Below are 27,239 nucleotides of genomic sequence, written 5' to 3' on the forward strand. Positions count from 1 at the left end.
TTTTCCCCTATTCAAACTTCCAGTGTGCAAATGGCAAATTATCTGCTTTTTGGCCAAAATTGAATAGCTTTGTTTAGGTTAAAGTTTCAAGCTTTTTCTTCAGCAAATTAATAAAGGAAGAAAAAAATGACAAAGTTTTATACAAGAGACAGAGTGCAGAAACATTCATGTACTTCAGAAACTTCCTTTCGTTAAATTGTATTAAGGAGTGAGAGGAAAAAGGAGAGAGAAAAGAGTTGTGGGGTTTGGGTTTTTTTCCCCTTCAAATAAACCCGCTGCAATTAAGACACGAACGTTTAGTGGGGCTTCTAAGCATTTCTACTGCAGGAAGAGTAATTATCATCAGCTATAAACATCTTCTTGTCTTGTAATACTGCCAAGGGACCCTAACTTAGGCAATCTACAAAGCACAAAGTTTTGCTTGCTGCCAAAAAGTATCTCAAAAAAAAAAGCGCCAAGTTCTCATAAAATAGGGTAAGAAAAATCATAAACTATGCAGAAGTTTGGTGCTTGCTTTAGTGAGAAAGCCTGCAAGTTTGCAAAAAAAAAAAGTAATGCAAGTTTCATTGTGAGCACACAAATAATGAATGAAGGCAGGTTAGCGAAAGAAAATTATCTAATCCCTGAGACCAAGGAGCCCCTTACGGGCACAGAGCTGAAGAAGGGAAGACGCAAAAGCAAACCACGAGAAGCTTTCTCCCTCTAGCAGGAGTAAGCCCTTAGCCCCTCTGCCATTTATAACCTGGGGTGGGCGGGGAGGAAAGGAGGAATTGCAGCTGTGACTTGATTACATATCACATGCTACCCATCAGTTAAATTCCCTTCTCCCGGAGTCAGGAGATAACAAGATACCCTGTGATTCTCTCATATATAGAGCAGAAGAATTTTATATTGACAAAGATTCAAATTCCCATCATAGATGTACACAAGTTATTACAGTTTAAATATCTTGGCGGGGGGGGAAATGAGGAAGAAAAAGAAAACCCTTTTGATCAAAGCTAACTGGTCTGCGTGGTTTGGGGCTGGCCAGCTTTTGTATACCTACGGACAGGAGTGCACACCAGTCATCCTCCAAGGGATCCTTAAGAACAAGGAGCAGCCATGCAGAGGAATGACTTTTTAATATGATATAAATGTAGACAAGATAAAGCCAACACCTTTTTACTGACACCCAAGAGTCTTCCACTATAAACCAGGACAGAGTGGTGCATCTGGATTTGACCCCCCTCTCCATCTGAACAAATATCTCAAGACAAGACAGGCTGTGAGACTTTTAGAGTCCAACTAAATGCAGGCTCCTTCCATACAGCTTTGCCAGGTTGGCAATATACAGAGAATAAGCAGGCTGGTAAAAAAATCTCTGGGAAAAATAATGCAACTTAGGACTGCTTAACTCCTAACCACAAACCTATTTGGAGCCGCCACTGTGGCCTGGGCCATATTAAAAATGTGCTGCTATACCTCAGCTAGCAAACATACCTGGAGTAGGGGTAGTCTGGTTTGTTCACCCAGACCAAAGGAACTATACCAGTGCAGACACTTCTCTGGGGATATATCTGCATCTATATTTTTGCTGAAACAAAGAGTGTCAGCAAATAAAGCTTTCCCAAGCCCTTATTCCTAGTAGTTGTTCAGACATGGGCACTAGGGTAAAGCAGCCTGATGACTTCAAAAGGAAAAACAAAAGCCGGTGGCCGTCGCAGGGGGAACTCAGTTTGGCTGAGACCATTACGTGGAGCCTATTGAATTTTCTGCACTTTAGGTGCCTGAGCCCCTCTGGAGGCTGCAGGAAGGCGAAATATCCAAATGCTTGGGGAGGAGGCAGTGGTACAGGCCAGGGAACACGCTGCTGCAGGGAAACCCTCTTGGCAGGGAGGAGGATGTATGGAGCCCAAGCAGCCCACCTTCACCTTGCACGTTGTATCTTCTCTGCACGGCCAGGGAAGAAACAGAGCACACCTCTGCAAGCAGCTTGCTGCAAGGCCTTGCTTTTCGGGGATCCCGAGACTGAACACGCTGAACTGCTTTTGTACAAGGGTGAAGAAACACCCTCCCACCAGCGTTGGGCTCTGGCACATGAAAGTGGTTGGGCCCAGGCTGGCCTCCCTCCCTGCGAAAAGACTGCTTAAAGCTTAGGCCCTTCTGACAGATGGGAAGGTGGGATGATTTGGGATAATGGAAGTTCAGTGTGCACCTAGCTCTGTGCAGCTCCTGGCCAAATCCACCCTGGGACTGATGCCACTGCCTTTGACAGAGGGCACAGTATCGATTTTGGGAATCTTCTCACGAAGAAAGAGTCGCCCACAAGCAAAGCAGATGGGTGGATAGCAGCCTGTGGGGGATGCGTCCCCGAAAGACACCACACGCAAGCACACCCATCGCAGGTGCTCAGACTAGTCAAGCTCACACGCCGAGCCAAGACCACGAGCCTCACGCCTCCCGCAGCCTCTCCTCGCGGCCGGCCGCGCTGCGCTGGGGGCTCCCCAGCTGCCCTCCCCGTGGCTGGCACAGGGAGCCAGCCTGCTCAGTGGGGTGCCGACCAGCTGTGGAGGGGCTGCTGGCATCCCAGAGCCATGGGGAGGTTGCAACGCAGCCACGGAGCAGAGGTTTTGGCCATCTCTGCCGGCCCGCTGCAGGCTGAGACTGTGTTGGGTGATGGCATTGCCGCAGCATCTGCCTTGCCCCGCAGGCCTGCCTGTGAGCCCACACGCAGGCAGGGGCTGTTGAGGGGCTACAGGCACTGAGCACAGGACCCCGAGGTCTCCCCTGCACAGCAGGACCACCAAATGCCTGAGCTTCACTGCAGCACGCCAATAGCTATGCAAAGGGAATGAGCCGGGGACAGACTGATGGATGTATCCGCCCCTCCCCTCCAAACCTGGGGACAACACAGCAGTGTTTCGTGCTGCACAAAGCACCGGACACAGATCGCTAGCAGGGCACTTGGCTCCCATACCCCCAACACCCTGCTGCCTGCCCCTGCCACAGAAGGGGTTGTCAGGATCTGGCCTTCGCTGCTGCCGCTGCTCTGCTCCTACCCCAGCGTCACCCTCAGCGCCAGCATGCCCAGGGATGCATGCAGTCCTTCCCCTCGAGCACGAGGGCTTGAGCTGAGGGCAGAAGCTAAACTCACTCCGTCCGGGAGAGCCAGAGCTCAGCACAGCTCCAAGGGGGTTGGCAGTGACTGCTCTTGTTCCCCAGCTAATTGCAGAGGGGAGGTCCGTTCAGAGAAGACGTGGGACTACCTAAGCTGTACCTCTGGATCAGACCCCCTGGAAGGCATCGCTCTCTGAGTATTCCTGTTCATTCATTCCTCGCACAACCCAGCCTCTTACAGCTCCCTCTTCATTCATTTCTCCCTCCTTTTCCCTTTTTGTCATTAACTTTTCTCCTTCCGACCCACATTCCATCACGCTCTCACTCTCACACATGCATCCCTCCACCCTTGCTGCATCCCTCTGTGAATTTATCCCTCCCCACCCCTCCCAGCTTTGTCCTGATGACTAGTCCCACGGGTCAGGCACTAAATGCTCGTTTTCCAGGTACCCAAGAGACCTCTGCGCTCTGCTCCCCGACCCACATTAGGGCTGGCAGAGTGAGCAGTGCGCCCACATTGTGGGCATGGCTTGGCAGCCCCCTAAATAGGATCGGGGCAGCATCCATCCCCGGGTAGGAATGTGGGCACTTAACCAGGCACCGGCTGCGATAGCCAACTCCAGCGGGAGAACAGAGGAGGGAAAGGAGGGAGGAAAGGTCACAGGAATCAGAGCAATCCCATTTCCTGCCCAAGTCCACGGTCCCAGCTACACGGTAAGCTCCGGCCCGATCCTTCCTCGAGTGCCCTTTACCTGCGTGCACAGACTCCAGGTTCACCATCCTGCTGGCGGAGGGAAATCCGCGGTGCGCCCAGCCTCCTGCCGTCAGCCCCAGGTTGCCAGGGGCTGCCAGTTTGCCCTCCCTCCTCTGCCACCCGCTGCCTCTCAAACCGGGCGTGGGTCCGCTCCCAAAGGGACCTAGAGCTCCATTGCCTGTTGCCATGCAGGGCCACGGGAGCATGCGGCGCCGCGCCACGCCTCGCCCCACCTCCGGCTCCCTCGGGTGCCCTGACACCCAGCAGCCTGGCGCCCGGCCCATGCAAAAAGCACCCATTTGCATATTAGTAACTGGGGAACGGATGAGTCCCTGCAGCGCTACCAGGGCGTGGGGTGGGGTGGGAAGGAGGGAGGGAGGGAGGAAGGAAGGCGGTTTGCCCGCCCTCGGCTGCACAGATACACCCCGCAGCACCTGCCTGCCGGGCTGCGAGCGGGGGGCTTTCGCAGGGGTTCTGCCGTCAGCCCCAGAGCCGAGCTGGCCCCTCGCGGACAGGCTTTTGGCTCTGGCCTTTGCAATGCGTGGGTGAGAGAGGCCAAGGCGTCGAGCCGGGCTGGGCGGCAGCCGCCAGCACCCAGAAGGGCAGGCGTCCGAGCTGCGGGAACTGCCCTGCCCCTCAGCTAAGCAGCCCTTTCGCTTCATTTCTGGCCACTCTGATAAACCCTGGGGTCTGCTCAGACCGAGCCACGAGAGCAGCCTGTGCGGTTGAGCGTCAGCATCTCCTAGGTCTGGGCTGAACCTGAATGATGCTGTAGGAAACAGTCAGCACTAAAAGGAAAGTTAAGAGTGGAAAGGTAACCTGACTTGGCTAAAGACACAGGGCAGGATTAGGATCAGCACATGGAGAAGCCCCTTTCCTGACTCGTGCTCTGTGCGGTACGTCAGTCCCCCAAGAATACATCAGTCCCCCAAGAAGAGGAGAGAAGTGGCAGGCAGCCTCTTTCTCCTCCTCCTTGTTGTTTAAAGCTGCAGTATTCAGCCTACTTCCAGGGAAGCCAGGCAAAAAAAATCGCCTAATATTGTCTTCTTCTGTAGGAAGCTGCCAGAGGCCAGCTTCTCAGCCTATGCCCTGCGCTGTGATGGGGACCAACAGTCACCCTCACAGATCCAGGCACTGGGGCTGCTCCCTGTCCCTGCCGTGCACTACCTTGATGACCGCCAGCACAGCCCAGGGTAGCAGGACGCCTGCGTTAACTGCCTGAGCTCCAGCGCTGCTCAAACCCCTCCTGAAAGTGTTAACACGCTCAATTGGTAGCTGCCAGGTACAAGCTATCACACATTCATCTCTCCCTGGCTAATTCACGTTCCAGGGCTCTTGGCTTTCCCACATACTGCTCTCCCTCCCTGGAAAGACAGGTTTCTCTGAAGAGATGGCTGGGCGGGCAGGCAGGCTCTGGAGCCTCACCTCCAACCCAGTCCAACTGTTATGGAGCTGGAGTGCCTGCCCTCAGCTTGCGTGGTCAGAGAGGACATCCTCAGGAGAGGGCAAGACGCGAGGAGGAAAGGGTGGATGTGTTAAACGAAACTCTAACAAGGAAAAAGTGGAGAAAAGCAGGGGGAGAGATGGAAGGGGGAAAGCAGAGAGGAGAGGAAGTTCCCAGGTCAGACGAACATTTGCAGGCGCGAGGGGAGATTTCTGCGGGCTCCGTTTAGCACTGCTCCAGGAAGCAGAAAGGTGACATGGGGTGGTTTGCGCAGGCAGCTTGTTTTGAGCTGCTGGAGGGGCTGGACTCCTGCCACGGATCCCGAGCCTGTGGCAGAGCCCCAGCCATTCAGGCCCTGATCCTCTGAGCGTTCCTGGGCAGCTGCTGGTCTGTTTTCTAGTGTTTTCGGCATGACCCCCACGTCTGGGTTTTCCCCATCTTGAAGACTGACGTGATCAGGCCACTTCGCTGCGTCAAACATGGATTTGCTGTGGCTTCCAGCCAGCTGGAAGGGCCTCTGGGGCACAGGAGAAAGGCCCCAGAAAGGCTGGGGACCACGAGAGCTCTCCTTCCCCCCCACATCAGAGCACCTTTTGCACAGCAGTCGGGAGTTTCACTTGACACTGACCCTTTCTCTCTGCTTCCTGGCACTTGTCCCTTGCTCCAGAGCCGAGCAGCCCGTCCCGGAGCCCCGGGGAGGCAGGTCCTCCCCGGTGGCACCTCCAGCCGGACAGGAATCCCGGGCATCACCCCGCCCGGGGATGCTGTCCCGGCCATGGGCAGGGCCGCAGTGCCCTCTCCTGGCCCTGCAGGCGCTGCCAAATGCAACCGGGAATCGCCCTGCAGCTGGTGGGATCTGCTTTTTCTTGACTGTTATTTTGTGGTCAATGGAACAGCAGGAAAAAAATTAATATTTAGGCGCTTTATCTTCCCAAAGAGCTGTGGGAGCAAAGCCCTTCACCTGGGTACACTTGGCTTCAGCGATGTGCTATGCAGGCAAGAGAGAATACACCCTCGTTATCAAGCTACCCAAAACATCTCTGCTACCCAGAGAAAGAAAAAATAGGGGAGGGATCACAGCATCATCACTCCTTTCTGTCGTGGAAATAAGACCACCTTCTTCAGTAAAGGCAGATTCGCTTTAACTCTGCCCTGAGATGATCACTTCTAGATGCCAGCAGATATGCTGCCTTTTTTTTTTTTCCCCATGGCCATCAGTAAATAATCCATCCGCTCTCATCCTCACTGTATGCATGTGCTGCCAATGTTTATTCCTTTCTTGGAGGAAGATAAGCTCTGCAGACAGCACTTATTTATGGAGTATGGCCTTTGGACGGGCCCTGAAAGCACGAACTGCAGAAAGATGTTACAACCCCCCCCCCCCCCCCCCGCTTTTTTTTCTAGCAGGAAGGATTTATACCGGTGCTCCTGGCCAACTGCGCCTGCTCTCTGTGCCAGGAAGGTCTCCTGTCTCCACCTGCAACAGCTGCTTTTCGAGGGCGTTACTGAAGTGCACCAGGAAGGATTTTTCTTCGGAAAAGCAAACGCGCTGCAGCACAGCTCTCTTCTAGCGAGGCTGGGGAGAGAGCGAGACCTTGCAGGGACCGAGGCGCATAGCTGTAAGCTGAGGCACGGACCACACGCATCCCCACAGCCCGGCTCTGCCCGCCCGCTCCGGTCCGGAGGAGGCTCTGCCTCCAACCTCTGCCCCCGGACACCCTTCACCTCCGTGCTCCGCCAGCACCCACTTGTGGAGGCCGGGAAAGCTGCACGGCAAGCGGCCGCACAGGGCAAGCAGCCGGTGCTCCCCCCCCCCCCCCCCCCCCCCCCGCAATTCCCCAGCCTTCCCTTTCGGACCCCTTCGAGGCCCCGGTAGCCTCAGGGCAAGCAGGTGGCATTAGCTTCGGGAAAGCGGAGGCACCACCTCCCTCCCACGCTTTGGGGAGCGCGGCGGGTTGCAGCACACCTGGGGGATGTGCCCCGGTTGCTCATCTCCCCTCAAAGCCCAGCTCTGCCAGAGCACGCACAAAGCCAGAAATGACTACCAAGTTGAGCTCAGGGTCTACTGCCCATACTTAGAGTTCACATCCTTCGCTCATCTGCTACTCCCAGAGCTCCCACGACACAGCACTGAGATGTCTCTATGATCCAGGCACCCCAGAGCCTCACCGCTACAAAATAATGACGTTCAAGCTCGCCGGGATATGACTGAATGCTCCCAGAGCAAGGTCGTGTCCGCTCCCGGCAGCCCTGTACAGGGAGCAACAGTGGAAATGGGCTACGCGGGGCTCCCGGCAGAAAGGCACGAAGCCACCCTGCAATCTTCTCCCACGCTGCTCACAGCCCACCTCGTCCCACAGCTGGATTTAACTCCGGCAAGCGGGGACAAAGTCCCACAGTGTCCTGCTGCAGCAGGAGCCGAGGCAGCGAAGAACATACCCCTGTAAATGCTGACCATGTAAGTGAAAAACCAGCAATTTCAGCTTCCCCAGAAATCACAGTAAGGGGATAAGTTGCCTTGGTGGCTCAAGCAGAGAAGGGCGAAGGTTGCCCAAGTCCTCGTCCCATCTCTGCATTCACCACACTAGGGGGAATCAGCACTCCACGTTCTTCCTCGAGCAGCCAGAGCTAAGAGCTCCGAGCTGGCCCAAAACTCTGCAGCCCTCATCTCCCCTCAGCTATAGCTGCAGAGGAATAGACAAAGAATACTTTATTGAGGCTGCTGGACCAGACAAGCCTCCAGCCACATGGTGCAGCTGCACATCTGCATAATATCCCCTCATGGGACCCCACCATCACTCAGAGAGAAGAGCAAGCACCACCAGCTTGCCTAACCCCAGGACCTGCCTCTACTGCTGGTCTTTTACTTCACCAGAGCTCAGACTCTTCCACAGTTGCTTGAAATGAGTCAAAGCTGTCTCCCTGCTGAGGGGCTGGGTGGATGGTATGCTTGAGATGCAGGACCACATTGAAAGTGCTGTGGTCATGCTGAAGAGCAGGATGTCCCTCCCCCATCCACGGGTCTTCAATGTCCTAGGTGCAGGCTTGAGACTTACCCATAAGGGAACAACTCTTATATCAAGAACCCAAACAAGTGGATCACATGCAGATTATGCTGCACAGAGAATCTTTTAGGCCAGGGATGCTTTAAAAAAATCAGTTTATTTTACCTTACAAATGATAAATAATTTGTTTTAAAAAATCATTTCAAGTGTGTTTTACTTCATGTTGCAATATTAAAATACTTTTCCCTTCTCCCCCCTCAAGTGATCAATACAAAAATAATTGTGACCAAATTCTTTTTTTTTGTCAAAAATTCCTGTATTTTAGGCAAAAAGGCACATTGTGAAGGCTTTTCACTAGGAGGTACAGGGGTTCACAATGACCCCAACAGCCTCTCTCCCCTCCCTGCTTGCTCTAACTTGAGTGGAAGAGGACACAGGAACCACGCAGCACTCCTGCAGTGCTTTTTGTCTGATGCCCTCCAGGTATATACCAGGGCCAAGGTCAGCTTCAGTGGTGTCCCTGTTTTACATATAGGGAAAACCAAGGCACAGCAAAGCAGTACAATTATCTAAGAGCTTCTTGTGAATAGCTGGCAGAGTAGGACATAAAACTGGACATAGATGTAGAATGTTGTCTTCTTCAAAATGACAGTGCGAATCCACCTGGGATCATCCTCCCCCCCTTGCAACCACAATGTTATGATGGTAGTCACAAGTCCCTAGATGTTTCCTTCTTAGTAGGAGAGTCACAGGACCAACACAAAAAGTTGGGCCTTCACTAGTCTAAACAGGGATTAATTAGAGCCCTAATTACCAGCCCTTTAGGGGCAAAAGTCATTGCTGGGATATATCCCCCCCATTATATCTTCTAGCCACAGGAAGGATATAAAAGCCAGCTGGACACTAGAAAAAGCTACAGGCAGGCTCTTGCTTTGGGTAGGCGTCGTACCTTCCTTGTTCAGGGTACATGGTCCCATAAACCAGCTGTTTTCCCATTGGGAAATGCTGTTGTGTCACCAGGAGGTGATGAAGTCAGCGAAGGGGCTTCTTCGGTGGCAGAGATGTTTGACAATGCAGGTCATCAAGACTATTTCTCTCCCTGCCCCGACCACTCATCAGGATGCTCGAGGCTGATAACTGATCAGAGCTGCCCCCTTTCACATCTGCTAACTCCAGAGCAGGGCAAAACACACCCTTCCCAGTGCTTCACCCCAGCAACCCGTGTCTCCTGCTTCTTCCAGGAAGCCGGATCTCCTGGCAGCTGGCAGGAGAGCATCAACGCAGAGTGAGCTGAGCCCGCTTATCACAGTATGAGGCAGCATCAGGTGGGGAGGGAGTCACAGGGGGCCAGAAGGAAAGGCACACACACAGAGCTCTCCTGGTACAAGGCACCGCTGTGAACTGTATTCCTTCTTTGGAGCAGCCTGCTCCAGGAGGCCCTTAGCATCATAAATGGTGGCAGGAGGCAGATGAGCTGCCCCTTGAAAAGGTCTGGCCTGGCTCTGCTAGGTCTCCTCGTCCCAGAGACATAGCTGCTTCTGCGGCACATAGTAATCAAAAGTGTAGCCCTTCTGGCAGCTGCGGATGCCACATTTGTAAGAAGAAACCTTGCCCCCAGCATCACGACTCTTGCAGTACTTCAGCATGCACGGGTACCACTCGATGCTCAGTGAGTAGCTGCAAATGCAGGGTTTCCAACGATCTGCACACAGCTTGCAACGCTGCAGGTCAGGGAGATCAGAAGTCTGTGGCAGAACCTCGAACATGGAGCCGTCCACCCCTGCGGGAGAAAGCAGAGAGACATTGCTTAGGGTGCTGCCAAAAGGCAAGGCAAAAGGAGAGAGCCACCAAAGCAAGCATTGCTCTCTCTGCACAGTCTGCAGGACAGTCGAGGAGAATGAGGTTAGACAGAGTGCATTCACAGGGGCTGTTTGGACACGAGTCTAAATAGGAACCATGGGAGAAGAAAGGGCCCTGGGGAAAGTAAGCCAAAAGATACACAAAGGGTGTAAAGAACATATTTCTTTGGGGTGATGGACCAGGTGAAAGGCTACCTTGAAAATACCTGCCTAATTAGGTTCACTAGGAGAGCACCACCACTAAAAGAAGTCAGATATGCTAACAAAAGAGTAGTGCAATGTGACGTGCAAGCAAACGATACACGTGCCTTATCTACCGTAAAGACAGCAAAAGAGAAGCCAAAATGATCTGTGCTGATCACCAGAAACCTGGCAGGAGAGATCACAGCAGAGTGCCAACTTGCTGACAGGAGCAGTTGCAACAAAACTGAAGGAAACTTACCTTTCTCCAGCCAAAATTTGACATCTTCTTCTCGGGTATAAATTGCTTCTTTGGCCTCTGCACAGACATTGTGGATGTGAGAGCTCAGCTGGGCCCCCTTGCTGAAGTTGACAGCTACATCCATGCTAAGATGCTCCAGGCCCCGCACCTCTTCAGCCTGCCGCACTGTCCTGGGATTTTTCTGCAGAGGATGAAATAATGAAAACTTGAATCCTGGTTGCAACACATTCTTTATAGCATGTCATGATTTCGTGCCAATATAAGAAGATGTGCAAATGGATGCTCCTCTGTAAATGCACCTGCATCTTATCTGGAGGGAAGGCACTGAAAAAACTTCTTGTTGGTGCTGAAACTGATGATAGTTTATCACTGCTCTGATTTGCCTGTGATCATTTCATAATGCTTTGTTGTGATGAAGGGTTCCAAATCAGTACTTACATCACTGGGCAATGTGGGACAGGGATTTTCAGGGTGACTGCTCTAGCCATCCACCTACCCTTTGATACAGACTAGGCTGAACTAAATCATGCCTCCTTCTAGTACATTAGTGGAACAGGATCAATACTGTTGATGAACTTAGTTTAATACTGAGTCCCTCAAGCAGGAGGGGTGGTCAAAGGTGGGTCTAATAGCTGAACAATCGGGCAGCTGCCTGGGAAGGGTATCCAGACAGGACAGCTCTAAGGAACCCTGGGTGGACTGGAGGATGGAACTGGCACTGAAGCCAGCTGCAGGGTGCCTCTTACCTGCCGCAGCTTTGCCATAGACTCGCTGGGGATGATCTCGTTGCGGTGAAGCCGCGTGACAAAGCAGAGCGCTTGGAACTGGCTCTGGCCCCTCTCCAGCTCCCCTAGGATTAAGGCACGGAAGATCTTCACCTCCTGAAAAAGAGATAAACAAACAGAGTGAGAGTCATAGATATTTGGCATCAGCAGGGTGAACCGAGAAGTCAGGGTCAAAGAGGAAGGCTCCAGCCAAAAGAACGAAGTCAAAGGTCTCATACTTCTGCTACCTGAGCACAGGGGTGTAGTCCCAGGTTCAATCCCACCCAAAAGCCTGCAGCATAGTAACTGGTGTCTGTAAAGAAGTAAGGGTTTTCGCAATCCCACTGTGGCAAGAACAAATTGCTGCCAGGTCACATCCCACATCCATGGCTTCCTCAAACAACAGCTGGGGCTTTGCGTCCTTTACCAAGAAGGGAGGCAAGCCTCCAAGGAGTCTCATTTTGTTTTGTTAAACAAGTATCTCCATGCATTACTCAGGGCAAGCAGTCCCAATTTCCTCTGCTGCCTTCCCTTACTTGCTTCTGAGCAACCGGTATCCTGGAGAACAAATTATTAATTTCTGAACCCTACAGCATGTGGAACAGAAATGAAAGTCAAATTGTTAGATCCAGAAGGAACCTGTTATGATCAGTTGCAGCTGACCTTCCTTTCTGCCCAGGTCAATAATTTTGGCATTTTATATATAGAACTTCTGACACGGATTGTAGTCCGTCTTCAAAACCAGCTTGGAAACCAGTCATAGCTACCTTCACGGAGACTCACAGAATACCTTGTTCAATAGTAAAACCTCCCTATATCCTCTTCTGGCATAAATTAACACTGATTTCTATGCAGGTATCAATTCATCTGGCTTCGGGCTTCAGAGGCATTTGTACACTCTGTGGGAATCTGCCATCCCCTGTCTTGGTGTCAGACTATACTACTACAAGGGATAAGCAGATGGATCGGAATGGTGCCTCTTCCTCAGTATGAAGAGCAATTATTGCCTTTTGGCACCCAGCCGCAGCCATCGCTCTTAACAATGTCCTCCACAGAGAGCTGGACAGATACTGGTGGCTATGGAGCAGCAAGCAGAAGCTGTGCCAAGCTGCTAAGATCATCCCTTTCCTCCTGGCCTCCTAAGCTATACCTGTTGCATGGCTCATAAGTTCGGTTTCATCCAAACCTTTTTCTGCCCCAAGAAGAGGGGAGCCTTTCTCTTTTCTACAAGCTCTAAGCAGTGTCCCCACTGAGGTTTTTCTGCAGATTAGCTCATGCAGCCCACCATTTACTCCCTGCCTTCTCTTCCACATCCAGAAGAGAAAAGGGTATGCAATTCAGTGCACATCTGGACAGCTGAAAAACAGCTGCAATTTGGGATGCATTTCCCTCCCCAGGATAGGAGAAAGGATTTTGCTGGGTGCATTTGTTGACTGAAAACTCACCATAACAGCAGGACACGAAGGAGTTTGGGGAAGAAAGAGATACCAAAAACGCTTGTGAAATTACTATGGAATAATTATTTTTTTACAGCTTTAATGGGGAGAATTCTCACTGAGACATTGGCACCACTGGAACGACCCATGTTCCCATCTACATTTAGTCCAGCTGCCTTCCAGCTGATCTCTTCTGCTGTGAGCTCCCATGCTGTGCAAGGCCCAAGGATGAGTAGACTAAAACTGGTAGCTGACCCTGGCATACTCTTCAGCTGCAGATTTAATTTTAATTCACTTTGAACAATCAGCATTCCGTCTGGAAAAAGCAAACAGGGATAGCCATGTTTTGCACTCAGGCTGAAAGCCTCTACAGGCAGGAGATTAAAAACAGTGCAGTACTTCCAGGTTGGAGGCAATTTTTGTAAAATGAGAACATGCTGAGCAACTGATTAATCCTTCTGATCTGCCTATTTAAGAATTAGCCTTCAGACACCCAACTCTCTTTCCTCCTCACGGCTGATACATACGAGAGATTCACAGCTCTCGCTGCGCCCAGCAAACGGTCCAGAGCTCCCGACCGATCCCACACAGCTGCAGGTCCCTCGCTCTGCCTCCCAAGTCCAGAGCCCAGCTGCCTCCACAGAGTCCAGGCAGAGATAAGCTCCTTCCCAAGTGGTCTCAGGTCCCAAGGTGCCACTTCCACATGATACAAAGGACTCCTGGACTCAGTGACTCTGTTCAGTGATGAATTCGGACAAAGGTTTTTGAGTATGTTTTAAGTGTTTCCAAGTTCCAAGCACACAGGAGAGGAAGGACCAAATTTGTGTCATGACAATGCACCAGTGGAGCAAATGAACAGCTCTCAGGCATCAAGACAAGCATCGAGAGTCCCCCTCCAACCTAAGACAGACAACAGGAGCAAGCTCAGAGCACGCAGAGTCACCAGCCACTGCTGTATTGCCCTCAAATCACCTTACTGCACTGCCTCCAACTCCAGCCTTACTCCCATCACACTAGTGAGCAAGTGACCCAGGGCTGCTGCTCAGCTAATCTAAATATTTACCTGCCTATCTCTGTGTGCTTACTGATGTACAGGTCAACGAGTCCGTGTAAACTCTAGTAAAGATCCCTGCAAAAATCATCATTGAAAGAGCACATTGGTAGGTAATGGAAGGAGGGAAAGAAAGAGAAAGGTGGAGAAAGGTGGTCTTGCAGTGGGGGAGGTACAGCTGCAGGAGGAAAGAGCAAGGGGAAGACAGTATAGATCAACGGGGTGGTGTCCCACTGCATGACCCACCCTTTCCTCCACCCCCAGATTCTCCTTTCTCAGAAAGGCATGGCCCATCTCCCTCGTGTCTCCCTGCTCCTGCCCTTGGGAACACACCCAGCCAGCCCTTTGCTCCCCACCTGCCTGCCGCAGCCCCTTCCAGCTGAAACAGAGAGGCTCTGTGCCTGGCTGCCTGGTCGGGTACATTAAACAGCTTGGGTCCCCCAGAGACGAGGTCATTTCTTCGCCTCCTCCCTGCATCCCCAGTGCTTCTGGCCCACATCCCTCTCCCAGCTCTGTCTCACTCCATGACATCTAAAGGAAGCAACTGTGGCATGAAGAGGGCTCCGGTGCTGCCTGAACTCTAGGTGTCAGGGATTTCCAGCACATTTGTTGATACCAAGGGAGATGCACTGAAAAGACAGGAATGGTCTGGGTTTGCCAGCACTAAAATAGCCAGTGAGCCAACAAACAGCTTTAATCAACCTGTTTTCTTCAAGGAGCTGGCTCCTATAGCACGTGTTGTTCTGAAGAGAGAAATCGCACCTTTACCTGGCTCCAAGCAAACCCAAAGCAACCCTTGCTGTAGATTTCGGAGCAAGGCTAGAACTGTGCTGCACGCTGGCCCATTTTCTGGGAGACACAAACCCCGCAGTGACCACTCTCTCCTGAGCGAGAAGTCAGTCTCTTCTTTTGCCCAGCCCTGCTTCTCCTCTCTGTCTCAAAGCCTTGCTTGGCTTTCCCTAGCTTCCCAGCTCTCCCTGTCCTGGCTATGCAACCTCAGGTGGAGCAAGAACCGAAGCTTGTCACATCAAAAATATGTCATGCTTCTCACACGGGAAGAGCCACTGAAGTTTTTCCTACTCAGAGTGCCTTTCCCTCCCCAGCCACTTCACCTCTTTCCCACCAGCAGGAGCAGGGTGAATCAGTGCCGAGGCGAGTACCCAGCCAAGGCAACAAACGGCACCTTTAATTCCGGGTTTCTGCAAAATTTCCCAGCAGGCAACAAGTCCCAGCAGAACATTGCCTTTGCAATGCGGGGACTCTCCAGATGAACTCATCACGAGGGCATTGAGAATCCTTGGCCCTGACCCGCACTCGTGTGGTGGGTACAGTTACAGCTATTGTTTAGGTTTGGACGACAAATGGTTAGTGTAACAGAAAACAACCAGTTCTGCAGCCGTGCTTTAACCATGGCACTGGAGGTAACCGCAGCCTTGGCTTTCACAGCAAGGCGAGAGCAGCTCCTCTTTCCTAAAGGCAGAAAAGAAATCAGTGCACCGAGCTCCCAACAGCCTGGATTGCCTGCACCTACCAGAGGGACTTCCAGCGAAGAACTAGCCTGCAAGGAGGAGTAGTGAAATCATCAAACTTCTTCCCTCCTCGCACTGCCCTCAGCCAGCTCCTCCAGGGACTGTCATCTGGGGTGCGAGAACAATTCAACCTCCATTTCTAGGGTTTATCCAGTAGAGACTTACAAGCCTGTGTGGTCTAGATCTGAGCCCAGGCTCTCGACTTCACATTGAGTGGAGCAAACCAGTTCCCAGGGAAATAAATTATTTCAATGCCTTCCTCCCCACAACCCGTTTAGCTTTCCTGCCAAATTTCTCTCCCCCAAGGACATCAGCGCTGCTGTGGGACCCACTTTTGTCTTTGCTATCATACGCCTGCTCAGAGTGGTGGGTACATGCAAAAAGGACACACTGCTCGGGGCACTGGGAAATACCGGCACTCCTGTGCCCAATTCCTTACGCTGTCAGCAGCCTTTGCTGTGGTCAGGGTCCTGCCTGCACTGCCCCAGGGGAACAGCTACAGCTGGCCAGAAAGTCATTGTGCTGTACAACATAGAGAATCCACACTGGGGGGCCAGCCAGCTGAGTTACCCTGACTGGGCAGGGATTATGTTTTTTAACCCCTCTCCTACTGGAAATGGCTAGAAGGAAGACACTTCGGTGCATTGCCTCTTATACTCATGAATCTATAAAGGCGAATTAAGGATGTGCTGGGAGGGGGGGGGGAAGCACATTTTCAGGAGCAATAAGGGTTGACCCTGATTCTTACAAGCATTATAGAATCATAGAATCATAGAATCATTTCGGTTGGAAAAGACCTTCAAGATCATCAAGTCCAACCATTAACCATGCCCCCTAAACCATGCCCTGGAGTACCCTGTCCACTCGCTTTTTGAATACCTCCAGGGATGGTGAATCAACCACTTCCCTGGGCAGCCCATTCCAATGTTTGACAACCCTCTCAGTAAAAAAATTTTTCCTAATATCTAACCTAAATCTCCCTTGCCTCAACTTGAGGCCATTTCCTCTTGTCCTATCTCCAGACACCTGACAGAAGAGACCAACACCCACCTCACTACAACCCCCTTTCAGGTAGTTGTAGAGAGCGATAAGGTCTCCCCTCAGCCGCCTCTTTTCTAGACTGAACAACCCCAGATCCCTCAGCCGCTCCTCATAAGACTTGTGCTCAAGGCCCCTCACCAACTTGGTTGCCCTTCTCTGGACACGCTCAAGCAGCTCAATGTCTTTCCTGTAGTGAGGGGCCCAAAACTGAACACAGGACTCGAGGTGCGGCCTCACCAGTGCCGAGTACAGGGGAACAACCACCTCCCTGTTCCTGCTGGCCACACTGTTCCTGATACAGGCCAGGATGCGATTGGCCTTCTTGGCCACCTGGGCACACTGCTGGCTCATATTCAGCCAGCTGTCAACCAGCACGCCCAGGTCTTTCTCTGCCAGGCAGCTTTCCAGCCACTCTTCCCCAAGCCTGTAGCGCTGCATGGGGTTGCCGTGACCGAAGTGCAGGACCCGGCACTTGGCTTTGTTAAACTTCATACAATTGGCCTCAGCCCATCGATCCAGCCTGTCCAGATCTCTTTGTAGAGCCTCCCTACCCTCAAGCAGATCGACCCTGCCTCCCAACTTGGTGTCATCTGCAAACTTGCTGAGGGTGCACTCGATCCCCTCATCCAAATCATCAATAAAGATATTAAACAGAACAGGGCCCAACACCGACCCCTGGGGAACACCACTCATGACCTGCCGCCAACTGGATTTCACCCCATTCACCACAACCCTCTGGGCTCGGCCATCCAGCCAGTTTTTCACCCAGTGAATAGTGCACTTATCCAGGCCACAAGATGCCAGAAATCCCCACAACGCTCTGAGATGCTTGGAAAAACAACCTCTAGTTAAGCATCCTCATGCTCAGCACCAACAGCTTGAGCAATGCCTAAAAGTAACTGCCAGAGACCATTTTTGAAACTGGAGCCTACCTAACAAGTGATTTCCCCAAAGCCATGGAGTCAGCAAAGGGCAGCTCTGGCCGTACGGCAGGAGTTTAGCCCTCCAGCCCTGTGCTCAGCTCAGCAGCCATCACGCTGCCTTTGCATATGGCACAGCTGCCGTCTACCCACACTTGAGTGATCAGTTCAAGAGAGAACATTTTTAATCACTTCACTACAGCTCAAGGTAACAAACACCACCATGTTTTAATGAGCCCACTCCATCTCTCCTGCCCTCCCAGAGGGTGCTGAATGACCCTCATTTTATATTTTTGGTATCTCTACAGAGAAGAGACTGCTTTCCAAACTACATGGATATCATCTATCATGGATGCCATCATCTTTGGACAAGTGCTTTCCTGTATCACCTAGTCATTTAGCACCTAACACAATGGACCCCTGGCAAAATTCTCAAAACACCACCCCAGAACATTACATAACATCAACTTTATTAACAAGGAAACTGAAAGGACTAGCAGTGCAAGCGTTAAAATACCATCACCCATAGTTTGTCTCCTGTGTTTCCAACACTTTTCCAGCAATCAAAACAAAAAAAACCCCTTTTCTGGCAATCAAAAGGAAAAAGAAACTTTTCTATATCTTTGTACTGACCTTGGAAAAAAACCACCCACTTTGTTCTCAGGCCACTGTTTAACAACTGGCAAGATCACGCTATTCAAATTAGACACAACATTTACGGTTGCTGTCCCCTCTCACTCTTTTTTGCAATACATTTTATGCCTGACAGTGCTACACAGGAAAAGAAGAAATGTTTTCATCACATTCTTTCAAACTGCAAGAACAGAAATGGTCTTTGCTACTGCACTTCCCAGGAAACATCAAGTCCCAGTTTGGACTCCCACTGACCAGTTTGTGCTGCACTAGAGAATGAGAAAAAAAACCTGGTGTGCTCTGAGGACATGACTCTTTCATGTTCAGCTCTTGAGGGGAGGCAGGGCTGGAAGAGAAATGAAAATCCCACCTCTGTGGAAGACCCAACCACTGCTCAAGTCCCACCCAGCTTCCACCAGTGTCAGAGCAGAGAAATGAACCGTGATCTCATTAAAACTCCTTCCTTCTCCAGCCTCTGGTCTAGCAGCAACTCCTTGTCAGCAAAGGAAAAAAAAAAACAAAAAACCAAACAAATCTGCCTTTGGACTAACCCCCTGCAGTTTAAGCCAGAGAAGTGGAAAAATCATTTGTGCAAAACCCCAGCATCCTGGCCACAGCATGACCACACAACCTAGCTTGGGAAAGCCAGATCAACAACCCCAGCTGCTTTTACCAAGGCTAAGAGCCTCAAGACCTTCTCTCTGGGGAGTTGTGTAATACTAGAGAGATGAGCACCAGAGCTGAACAGTGAATTGCCTCCATGCAGCCAGAACAGGTCAGAAGGGGAAGCCTGGCCAGGCAGCTGCCTACTCACATCATTACTCACTGCACCGCAAATTCATCTCCTCAGTCCTTTATGTTTTTCTGGCTTTTTTCAGCTATTTTCCAGCAAAGCCATGAAACAGAGAGCACCAGTACACAATTGTTCTAAAACTGATGATTAGGAATGGACTTCTGCAAGTCCAATACTTGCAAAGCCTTCCAGGGACCATCTCCTGTGTAGTTCCAGCAGGAGCTGAGGGGATGCATGGAGCTAAGAACTTAACATACTGAAGTCAAGATACCTTCAGAGAACCTGTACCCAGAAGCAGCTCAACTATAATAAGGATGTGAGCGAGAGAAGAGCTAACATAGGCTCTGTTGGGTTTGTAGATGAGATCGGAGAACAAGCTCCCCTCAAGAAGAGCGGAAGCAAGTGAAGAATGCTGAAATGACCAACAGCTCAGGACACCAGAAGTCCACAAGTCACATCCCTGGCTCCCAAAGGGCCTACCCAGAGGAACCGTAACAAGCTTGGATTTCCCTTGGCCAGGAATACGCTGTGGTATGCAAGACTGCAAACTGCAGGCTTAAGAGCCCTCCCTCCCTTCCTTAACTTCCCTAGTGTGCTATGTCTTCTTGGAATTTTTTTTTTATGGGACTGCTTCCTTGCACGTGTGCTAGAGTACACTGAGCATGCCACCACATCCAAAATCACCAAGGCTTCTGCTAACATGTCAGAAAGAGGTGGGCTTGACCCTGCACCCTCCAGATGGAAGAGGGCCATCTGAGCGGCTTGCAAGAAGACTGCGACCAAAGAGCACAGCTGAGAGGGAAAGAGGCACCAGAACAATCCCTGGTAGAAGGCTCCAGGGTTCACAGCAGGTTGGAACACACCACCTTCCTATCTCATGGGTTTCAGCTTCCTCCTGCCACAAACCAAAGTCCACCCGAGCAAACAGTCTGAACGGAGGGTTGGAACAAGATAACACTGCCGTGCTACCCGGACAGCCATGCCACCCACACGGCAGCAAACAGCTCTTCCCTGTGCAATAGCAAGTTTGCTGCATCCAGCCAGGCTTGGCACGCTCTGAAGAATGCCATGCTGGCCCAGAAGCTACCATCTCCTGCTGAGAAGCTTAGGATCTTGGGCTTCAGCTCAGCAAGTATCACCTCCCTGCAGAAAGGCCACCTCTCAAGCACTGGGCTGGGAGGAAAGGCTCCCCTTACAGGAGGGCTGTCGTCAGGCCCACGGACAACTGATGGTCAAACACTTCCCACACCACAAACTCACACACGTGCTCCCAAAGACAGCAGGAGTCCACTTAAGGAACTAACTGTACCCCACACACATTGTGGAGAGAGATGTCCTAGTGATAGAGCAGAACACAAACACCCCTATTCGGGAGTCAGAAACCGGAGCTCTCCCCACTGCACAGAGACTCTCCTGCCCTAGCCCTGCTCCATGCCCAGTTGCTGCTGAGCCTGCCATGCAAAACTATGCTACTCGCAACTCAGCAAAGAGAAACAGAGCTGCTAGGGTCGGCTGGGTGCGGGGGAAGCTCTGCCACCCATGCCACTAGTATCTTTACCATTTATTTTCACCACAGAGGCAGCCCAGGTTACAGGTGTAACGCCAGTGGGGACAGCAGCCTGCCTAAACGGCTTGGAGCTATACGTGTGAGAATTCCTCTGCAGAGACTGCAAACAAAGACCCCAGCAGTGCTTGAGGGTGGATGGACGGACCCTTCCCGACACATGCGCAAGGACCCTCCGTTCCTCAGAAACAGTTCTGGCTCCTGGACCCTCAGCCAGGGTTTTCCCAGGCTCCAAGCGGGTCCCAGGTTCGGAAGGACCTTGCGTTCGCATATCAGCAGCGCTCACCCCACAAAAAAAACCCACACGCCAGAGTCCTGACCCGATCCTCTCGCTAAGCCCATCTGCTGACCCGCGAGGTGCGAAGGGCCAGAGTTCCCAAGCTGCAGCCTTTGCTCGCCTACAGCTCAGCCAGAAACTGCCGCGGGAGACCGGACCCGCAAGACACGCCGTGGGTTGCCCCTCCGCTACCCTCCTCGGGGCTGGGGGACAGGCTTTCAGCGCGCACGTCCTCCCCGGGGAAAGCGGCGCATCCCCGCGAGAAAGCGCGGACCCCCTCACCCCCCCAGCATCCCTGGGAACCCCCCCCGCCGGCACCTTCCTGGGCTCGCTGGGGACCGCAGGCAGCGGGAGCTGCCCGGCGCCGGAGCCCGAAAAAGCGGCCCGAAGAGCCGTACCTGTCTGAAGTCGGCGGTGAGGGTGACGAGGGCACCGTCGGCCGTACGAAGCTCCAGGCTGATGCAGTCGGAACCGCTGTCGGCCTGCAGGCTCTCCTCCGTCACCTGCCCGCCGGGCAGCCGCACCCGCACCCGCAGCTCAGCCCGCGCCGCGGGGCCGGGCGCGCCGGGCAGCGGGGCCAGCGCCAGCCAGAGCAGCGCGGGCAGCGCCGGCAACCGGCGCCGCGGGCCGCGCATCCCACAGCCCCCCCGCAGCCGCCCCGCCGGGGCCGAGGCCGCCGCGGGCTCAGGGCAGGGCCGGCATGGGGCGGGCGGAGCGGTCCGGAGCCGGGCGGCGGGCAGGCGCGGAGCGGCGGCGCGGGAAGGCAGGCAGGCGGCCCGCCGCGCCCCCGGCCCCGCTGGGGTGGCTCGGCGCGCCGCCCGCTCGCCCTTTTCATTCAAGCCCTCGGCGGGCTCTTCCCTCGCCCCCCCCGCCCGTCACTTCCTTCCCCAGTCCCAGGGACCGGCCCTACGGAGGCAGCGCGCCGCCCCGCCGTTAAAGGGCCCGCGCCGGCCCGCCGGCGGCGGGGCCGCGGAGGAAGGGCGGCCGGCCGGCCGAGGCTCCGCGACACTAAGCTCTGTCCTAAGGCAGCGTCCCCCGCACGTAGCCCGCTGCCTCCTGCCCGCGGGGCTCCGCACGCGTCTTCTCCTGCCGGGCGCGGGGCTCTGCCGCGCTTGCTTTGCGTGGCTTTGCTTTGCTTTTTCCTCTCCCTTGGGATACGCAGCCGGCCGCAGACTGCGGTTGGAAAGGAGAGAGGGAGGGTAGCGTTAACGGCGGAGCCCAGCTCTCCCGCCTGCACGAATAAAACACACGCAGAGCCCGCTAAACGTGTGGTTGCTGTGAATCAAACGACATTTACATGATTGCTCGCAGCGCACCGGTACAGGTCTGTTGCCTGGATGTATTCCTGCCCCCGAGGGTCACGTCGGATTTTCCTTCACAAGCACGTGGACCTGGGTCATTTCAGACTCTTCAGTTCACAGTCAAAAGGCTCCCAACCTGCCCTTCACCCACCCGCTTCTGCAATCGCTTCCAGATGGGCAGATGCTCGTGAAGGGCCCCTTTGATTTCAAAAGGTCTCTCTGCAAACACAAAGGTCACTGTGGCAGCAGGATCAGGGCCTCAGAGAAAGAGCTTTGCAAGGAGAAACACAGAAATAAACAGAAACAACCATTTAAATCCATGCTTCCAGGCAAAGAGATCACTCTCCTCCAAGGAGTGCTTTTTGTGGGACCTCACACAAGTTTTAACCCTATATTTTCCACAGCCTCCCTCAAAACAAATTGTCTCCTTGAAATACTCTTCAGGACCATAGCAGCACTTAAAAATAAGAGCTGAGGAGAAGAAAAAGTTCAGAGGTGCAGTGAGGGGAGAAAAGAAATGGCCCAGCTCAGCTCCAAAAAGTCAGGGAGGGCCCACAAGGTAGAAACACAGAGGAAGACAGTTCCTCGTGACAAAAGCTGCTGAGGAGAAGGCCCCGCTCACAGTGTTTTTATTCAGAGGAGATTATGCAAAAAAGACAGGAGGACCCCAGCAGGGGCTGGAAGAAAGAGTGCCATGAGGTCAGTAGGCACAAATAACCCTTGGAAGACTTCCAGTCCAAAGGGCCATACTCACTTCTCATCCCAAATCTGGAATTCACTTCCCCGTTGCACTCGGGTTACTTCAGGTCTATCAGCTTGCAACTGAGCCCCAAGCACCAGAGCACAGTGCAGTCTGTGCTAGAGGATAAAGGATAAAGGGAGATAAGGCTGCACTCTCTGCAGCTCTACATGTCTGCAGGAACATGGTCTCCCAGCTGCAGGTTTTAGCAGTACCCACTGTGTACCTGGATCCTGGGGTGCAAGAGAGAATGGAGGACTCTCCTTCGCTGTGTTGCCGAGCTAGCAAAGTTGGGTTGGAGTAAGTGGTATTATTTTTCTCCTGGTACCTCCTAGACCAAAGGAAATCAGAAAGCAGGCTGTCTCAGAGAGCTCTTTCCGAGGTCAGCACCTTGCCAGGAATGCTGTAGTCCTGCAGACTGTGATTTGAGCAGGGCACAACTGAACCTTCAGTCTGACCTGGGAACGGTAGGTTTGATCCCAGTCCCAAAATGAACGGACACACAGACAAGAAATACTGGAAGGTGGGGAGGGGATTCAAAACGCTGGCAGGCAACCGAATTAAAGAGCAAGTAGCTCTTTAATAGCAGAAAACAGAAAAGTAACCAGGGACCACAGGAGAGGAGGACTTTGCTGAGATTTGAAAGAGACCGAAAGCTGAGGAGCAAAAGGGACAGACACCACTGGTCAGCATCCCAGCAAGAGACACTTCAACAGGTTAGTGGTAGGTGGAGAATTACTGGACATTAAGGGCAGCCGGAGAAGAGTAAGTACAGCTCAAAGCCTTTGGGACAGGTCCGAATGGCTACACCAGTTCTTTACTGGTGTCAATCAGCCTCTTCTACCTTTGCTGTTTGCTAATATGAGACAGCTCTTTGTACAAGTAATCTCCTTCCTGAACTGTAGGAAAGTTGAAACATGCCTTACAGTTCAATGTTCCCATTGCAGGGTCAATGGGACCCCGAGTTGCATTTAGTTTTACTGAATGTTAATGGTCTTGGCCAAGAGTTTCTGGTATGTGTGCACGCTGCAGTCTTTTTACTGGGAGGAAACTTCCATTAAAATACCTCAGCTATGTTTGAGAACAAGGTTAAGGAAAAAAATATGCTGTTAAAAGAAAACACTCTCCGCTGTGCTTTGTTGTGAAGTTCCAGCAGGGCAGTGCGTGGGAGCAGGGGATTACAATCTGACATGGGGTTTGCCTTGGTGCCTCAGATGCATCCTTTGTCATCCCTCAGGAAAACCACTAATATTTGGCCAAGCTACAATCTTCATTCCCTCTTCCTCACCTCAAAACTTCATTTACAGAAGCTGTCGCATCGGCACCTTGGAAAACCAGGAAGGGATTAATGCCCACAAAGACCTGGACTCAGACAGCCCTTGCTGTAAAAGCTTAGAGCCTTAGTGGGCAAGGGAAAAACAGAAGCAGAGAGTGTGAAGTCCTATAGCATCCCACACAAGGCTCTGTGGGTGAACTGCTTGCAAGAGCCCTGCCTTCCGTGCATGCAAATTTACCAAGCAAACAAAAATATTTGCAGCCACCCTGTCTTCACCACTTACCACCCACTTGATGTTGTGTGCATGCTATCAAGCTGGATGATGCATAAATACCTGCACCATCCTCTCCCTTCATCCATTCCAGGAAAACATCTGCCCTGTCCCCCTGCCCCCCCCCCAAAAAATCCTTTCCCCTCTTAGTCCAAAATCAGACTGCTGCTACTATCTCTCATGCAGTCTAGGCCGCTTCCCACCCAACCCGCTGAACACAGGAGCATTTAAGACCAAAGAGAACAAACGCCCTTTCCCCTTGCTGTTTCACCCCAATGTGAGTAATCAGTCAATACTCTAGAGGCCATTAGCATCTGAAGTTTACCCTCCCATGGAGGAGAGAACAATAATTACTGCTACTTTCTCATCAGCTTACAGTAAGGCTCTGTGGCCAGTTTTCTTATTATGAGTATGAAACCAAGGTATTTAAAACGCCACAACAATAGTACCACCAATACATCAAAGAGTGAGGATGTTTGTTGCGAATGAGCTGCTTATTCTAAGAAACAATCTTGGTAACTCAGTGGGGAGCTGGGCTGTGCGAGGCTGGGCAGTGGGGAAGAGCAGGTTGCTGAGAACTGCTCTGCTGCCAGCAACTCCTCTGCATCCCTCGCCTTTAGAGGGGCAAGAGACACACCTCCCATCCTCTGCGGCAGACAGAAAGCAAGCCCTGCCTGTGTGGTGTGACTAGAGGGCTGCAGGGGGCTTTCATGCAGGTGCAGCACTGCACCTCTTCCAGATCTCAGCTGATCTTAGTCCCACACAACTCTGCTGTTGTAGAAACGAGCTTTATCACTGCCAGTGTGGTTCCCCTCAGACTGCTGAATCAACAACCACAGTGGTTCCCAAGAAGCTCTAGGTCCTCTGAATTGTCTCTGCTTCTTCAAAAAGACCTCCTGTTTGCCTTTGCTTCTAGCATCCTGCACTCTGTTGAACAGAAATTCAGTGCAGAAGCCACACAGCAGCTAGGAAGCCCTGGCTGTCAGGGGAGGCACACATCCAGGCAGGGCACCCTCAAGAAGGTCTGTGCCATACCTAACTGCTGGGGCCCTAAGAGCAACAACAAGCCTTAAACGTCCAGCCTCAGCCCTCCCCCTGCACCCCCTCTGCCCTGGCTCCACTTCTTTTAAGCAAAGACCCTGGTCCCCAGCCCTTACCTGAGCTCCACTGCAGGTAGGACCTCCTGAGCTTGACTTGTCTCCTCAGCAGGACCCTGGACCTAGCTTATCATCTCACACTTGCCTAGTGCTCATTGGACTGTTGGCTGAACCGGTTATCCCCCCTAAGCCTGCTCTGCTCACCCTGCCCAGGACCATGCCTGTGTTGGCAAAGATGCAGCCTTGTCCCACTCTGCCCATCTTCTCTAGTGGGGCAGCCCCCCTCTGGGTGCTCCCCACAGCCAGCTCAGGGGAGGGCTGAGGGGCCTGGGCTTAAATGGAGCTGTGGGGCCAGTGGGGAGAGCGTGTGTGGGCGAAGGCCTGGCTGAGGCTTGCTGGGGCAATCAGTGCCTGCTGGTGTCCTCAGGGCGCCGACACCAAGTCTTTTCCAAGCCAGAGCTCAAACAAAGCACAGATGTCAAGCCATATTTCTTTCAAGGTGATTTATCGGGCTGTGTCTAATGAACTGTACACAACACCCTTGCCCTTGCTCGGTTAAGGCATGGAGGAGATGGATGGAGCAAGCATCAAAGCTGGTGCAAACACCTGTTTTGTCAATGCAAGAAGTTTAAGACTAGATTATGCTCACTTATAACAGACCAGGATCGCCCACAAACTGCAATGGGAAGAAGCAAGATCCTGACCCTGCTGAAGCTGGGAAGCACGATGTGCTTTTGGATCAAGGTAGAACAGGGGCTTGAGAAGACTTCCCTATACTCCCAGGGCAATGCATTTCTCTGGAAGCTACTCACAGCACACTCCTAACTCTGCAGGTCCTTTCTGCAGCACTTTCAGCAGGAAAACACTGCACAGCTAGCTCATCTCAGAAGGTGCAGAGCTGAGCAGAACCCTAGGAAACATTCTGTCACTGCAGCCTCAGGCCTTGTGCCCTGATCAGACTGCTAATCCAGCCAGCAGATCCTGAGAGCCATCCTCTCTCCCAGCCTTCGCCGGGCAGCTTGCCTGTGGTTTACCAAGGCTTTCCATCCCCTGCCCTGGCCTCATCGGGTTTATTTCCCTTGCTGGACTGAGGAGAGCTCTGTGTGCACATACTGAGAGCCAGGCAGACTTCTCCTTCCAGCACTTTGGCTAACTGGTTGCACAGACAGAGTTCAGGGCAGTAGTGCGAAGGCAAGGGGAAGGAAAATCAGACTTTTGGTTGTGCTCTGAAAACCACTCAGTGGTTGTCCAGAACAGCCCAAGAGATCTAAGCCTTCGAAACGAAAATCAACCAAGAACAAGCTTTTGCTGCCAGTTCAATCCCTCAGTTTCTCATCTTATTTACAATGGTATTAATCTCAACTACAGTTGGTATAACTGAGGTCAGGGATCAGACCCAAATGTTCTACCTTGATCTCTTTAATCTTCCATCCTTCATTTTCATGCCAAACTTGACTTTTAAAGCTACATGAAAGAATCATCAGTGCTTTTTGAAGGATTCAATCGGGGCTACTATTTTGGGGATCTGAACACATAAAACCCAGCTTTTTACTACTCTTCACAGCACTGCAGAAGTAATAGAGCTCTGGGAGAGTTAATTGGATTTTTTTTTTTTTTTATTCTCCCAGTCTTCAAACTTGTTGACTAAATCCCAGCTATTATCAGGAATATTACTACAGAGGACCTATGGCTTGATCTGAAGCTCTGGGAAAGGACTTGTGTTCAGCAGAGATCTTACTGTTACAGAAGGGAATCAGGCTTCAAGTCATTTTTCATTAATTAAAAACTATTCAGCATCCCTTTTGAGTGTTCCCTGCTGGCCCTCCTGAATGCCCTCCTTTTCTCGGCAATTACATAAAACAAGCTTCTGAATGGTGTTTAAAAACAGCTTTACTGTCTAAAAACAATGCCTAGCAACTTCTATCTCTGACCTGTTTACCACCTTAT

At 52.1% G+C, this 27,239-nt stretch overlaps 2 protein-coding genes across 3 annotated transcripts in view; both read right to left on the reverse strand.

Annotated features, from left to right (window-relative positions):
* POU2F3 (POU class 2 homeobox 3) overlaps positions 1-4,134 on the reverse strand; it is a 43,422-nt gene extending 39,288 nt beyond the window's left edge. The window contains exon 1 of one of the 2 annotated variants that reach the window (XM_052786500.1): positions 3,849-4,081. In XM_052786500.1, coding sequence (XP_052642460.1) covers positions 3,849-4,056 — 208 coding nt within the window. In that variant the 5' untranslated portion in view covers positions 4,057-4,081. Of the gene's footprint in view, positions 1-3,848 lie in introns of both variants that reach the window. The other variant, XM_052786499.1, reaches the window with a different exon arrangement.
* Positions 4,135-8,437: 4,303 nt separating this feature from the next.
* Positions 8,438-21,258, reverse strand: OAF (out at first homolog). Its single transcript, XM_052786501.1, has 4 exons — positions 21,007-21,258; positions 11,347-11,481; positions 10,601-10,781; positions 8,438-10,079 (listed from the first exon to the last, which is right to left on the reverse strand). The coding sequence occupies exons 1-4, from the start codon at positions 21,241-21,243 to the stop codon at positions 9,805-9,807; spliced, it is 828 nt and encodes a 275-aa protein (XP_052642461.1). The 5' UTR covers positions 21,244-21,258; the 3' UTR covers positions 8,438-9,804.
* Between the last annotated feature and the right edge of the window lie 5,981 nt (positions 21,259-27,239).

Source organism: Harpia harpyja, chromosome 4 (assembly GCF_026419915.1).
Source record: "Harpia harpyja isolate bHarHar1 chromosome 4, bHarHar1 primary haplotype, whole genome shotgun sequence".
Taxonomy (NCBI): domain Eukaryota; kingdom Metazoa; phylum Chordata; class Aves; order Accipitriformes; family Accipitridae; genus Harpia; species Harpia harpyja.

Coding starts and splice junctions, on each gene's coding strand:
- OAF (XM_052786501.1), bottom strand. CDS start 21,243: ATGCGCGGCCCGCGGCGCCGGTTGCCGGCGCTGCCCGCGCTGCTCTGG. Junction 10,782..11,346: donor CTATGGCAAAGCTGCGGCAG/GTAAGAGGCACC, acceptor CATCCTCTGCAG/AAAAATCCCAGGACAGTGCG. Junction 10,080..10,600: donor CAAATTTTGGCTGGAGAAAG/GTAAGTTTCCTT, acceptor TTTCTCCCGCAG/GGGTGGACGGCTCCATGTTC.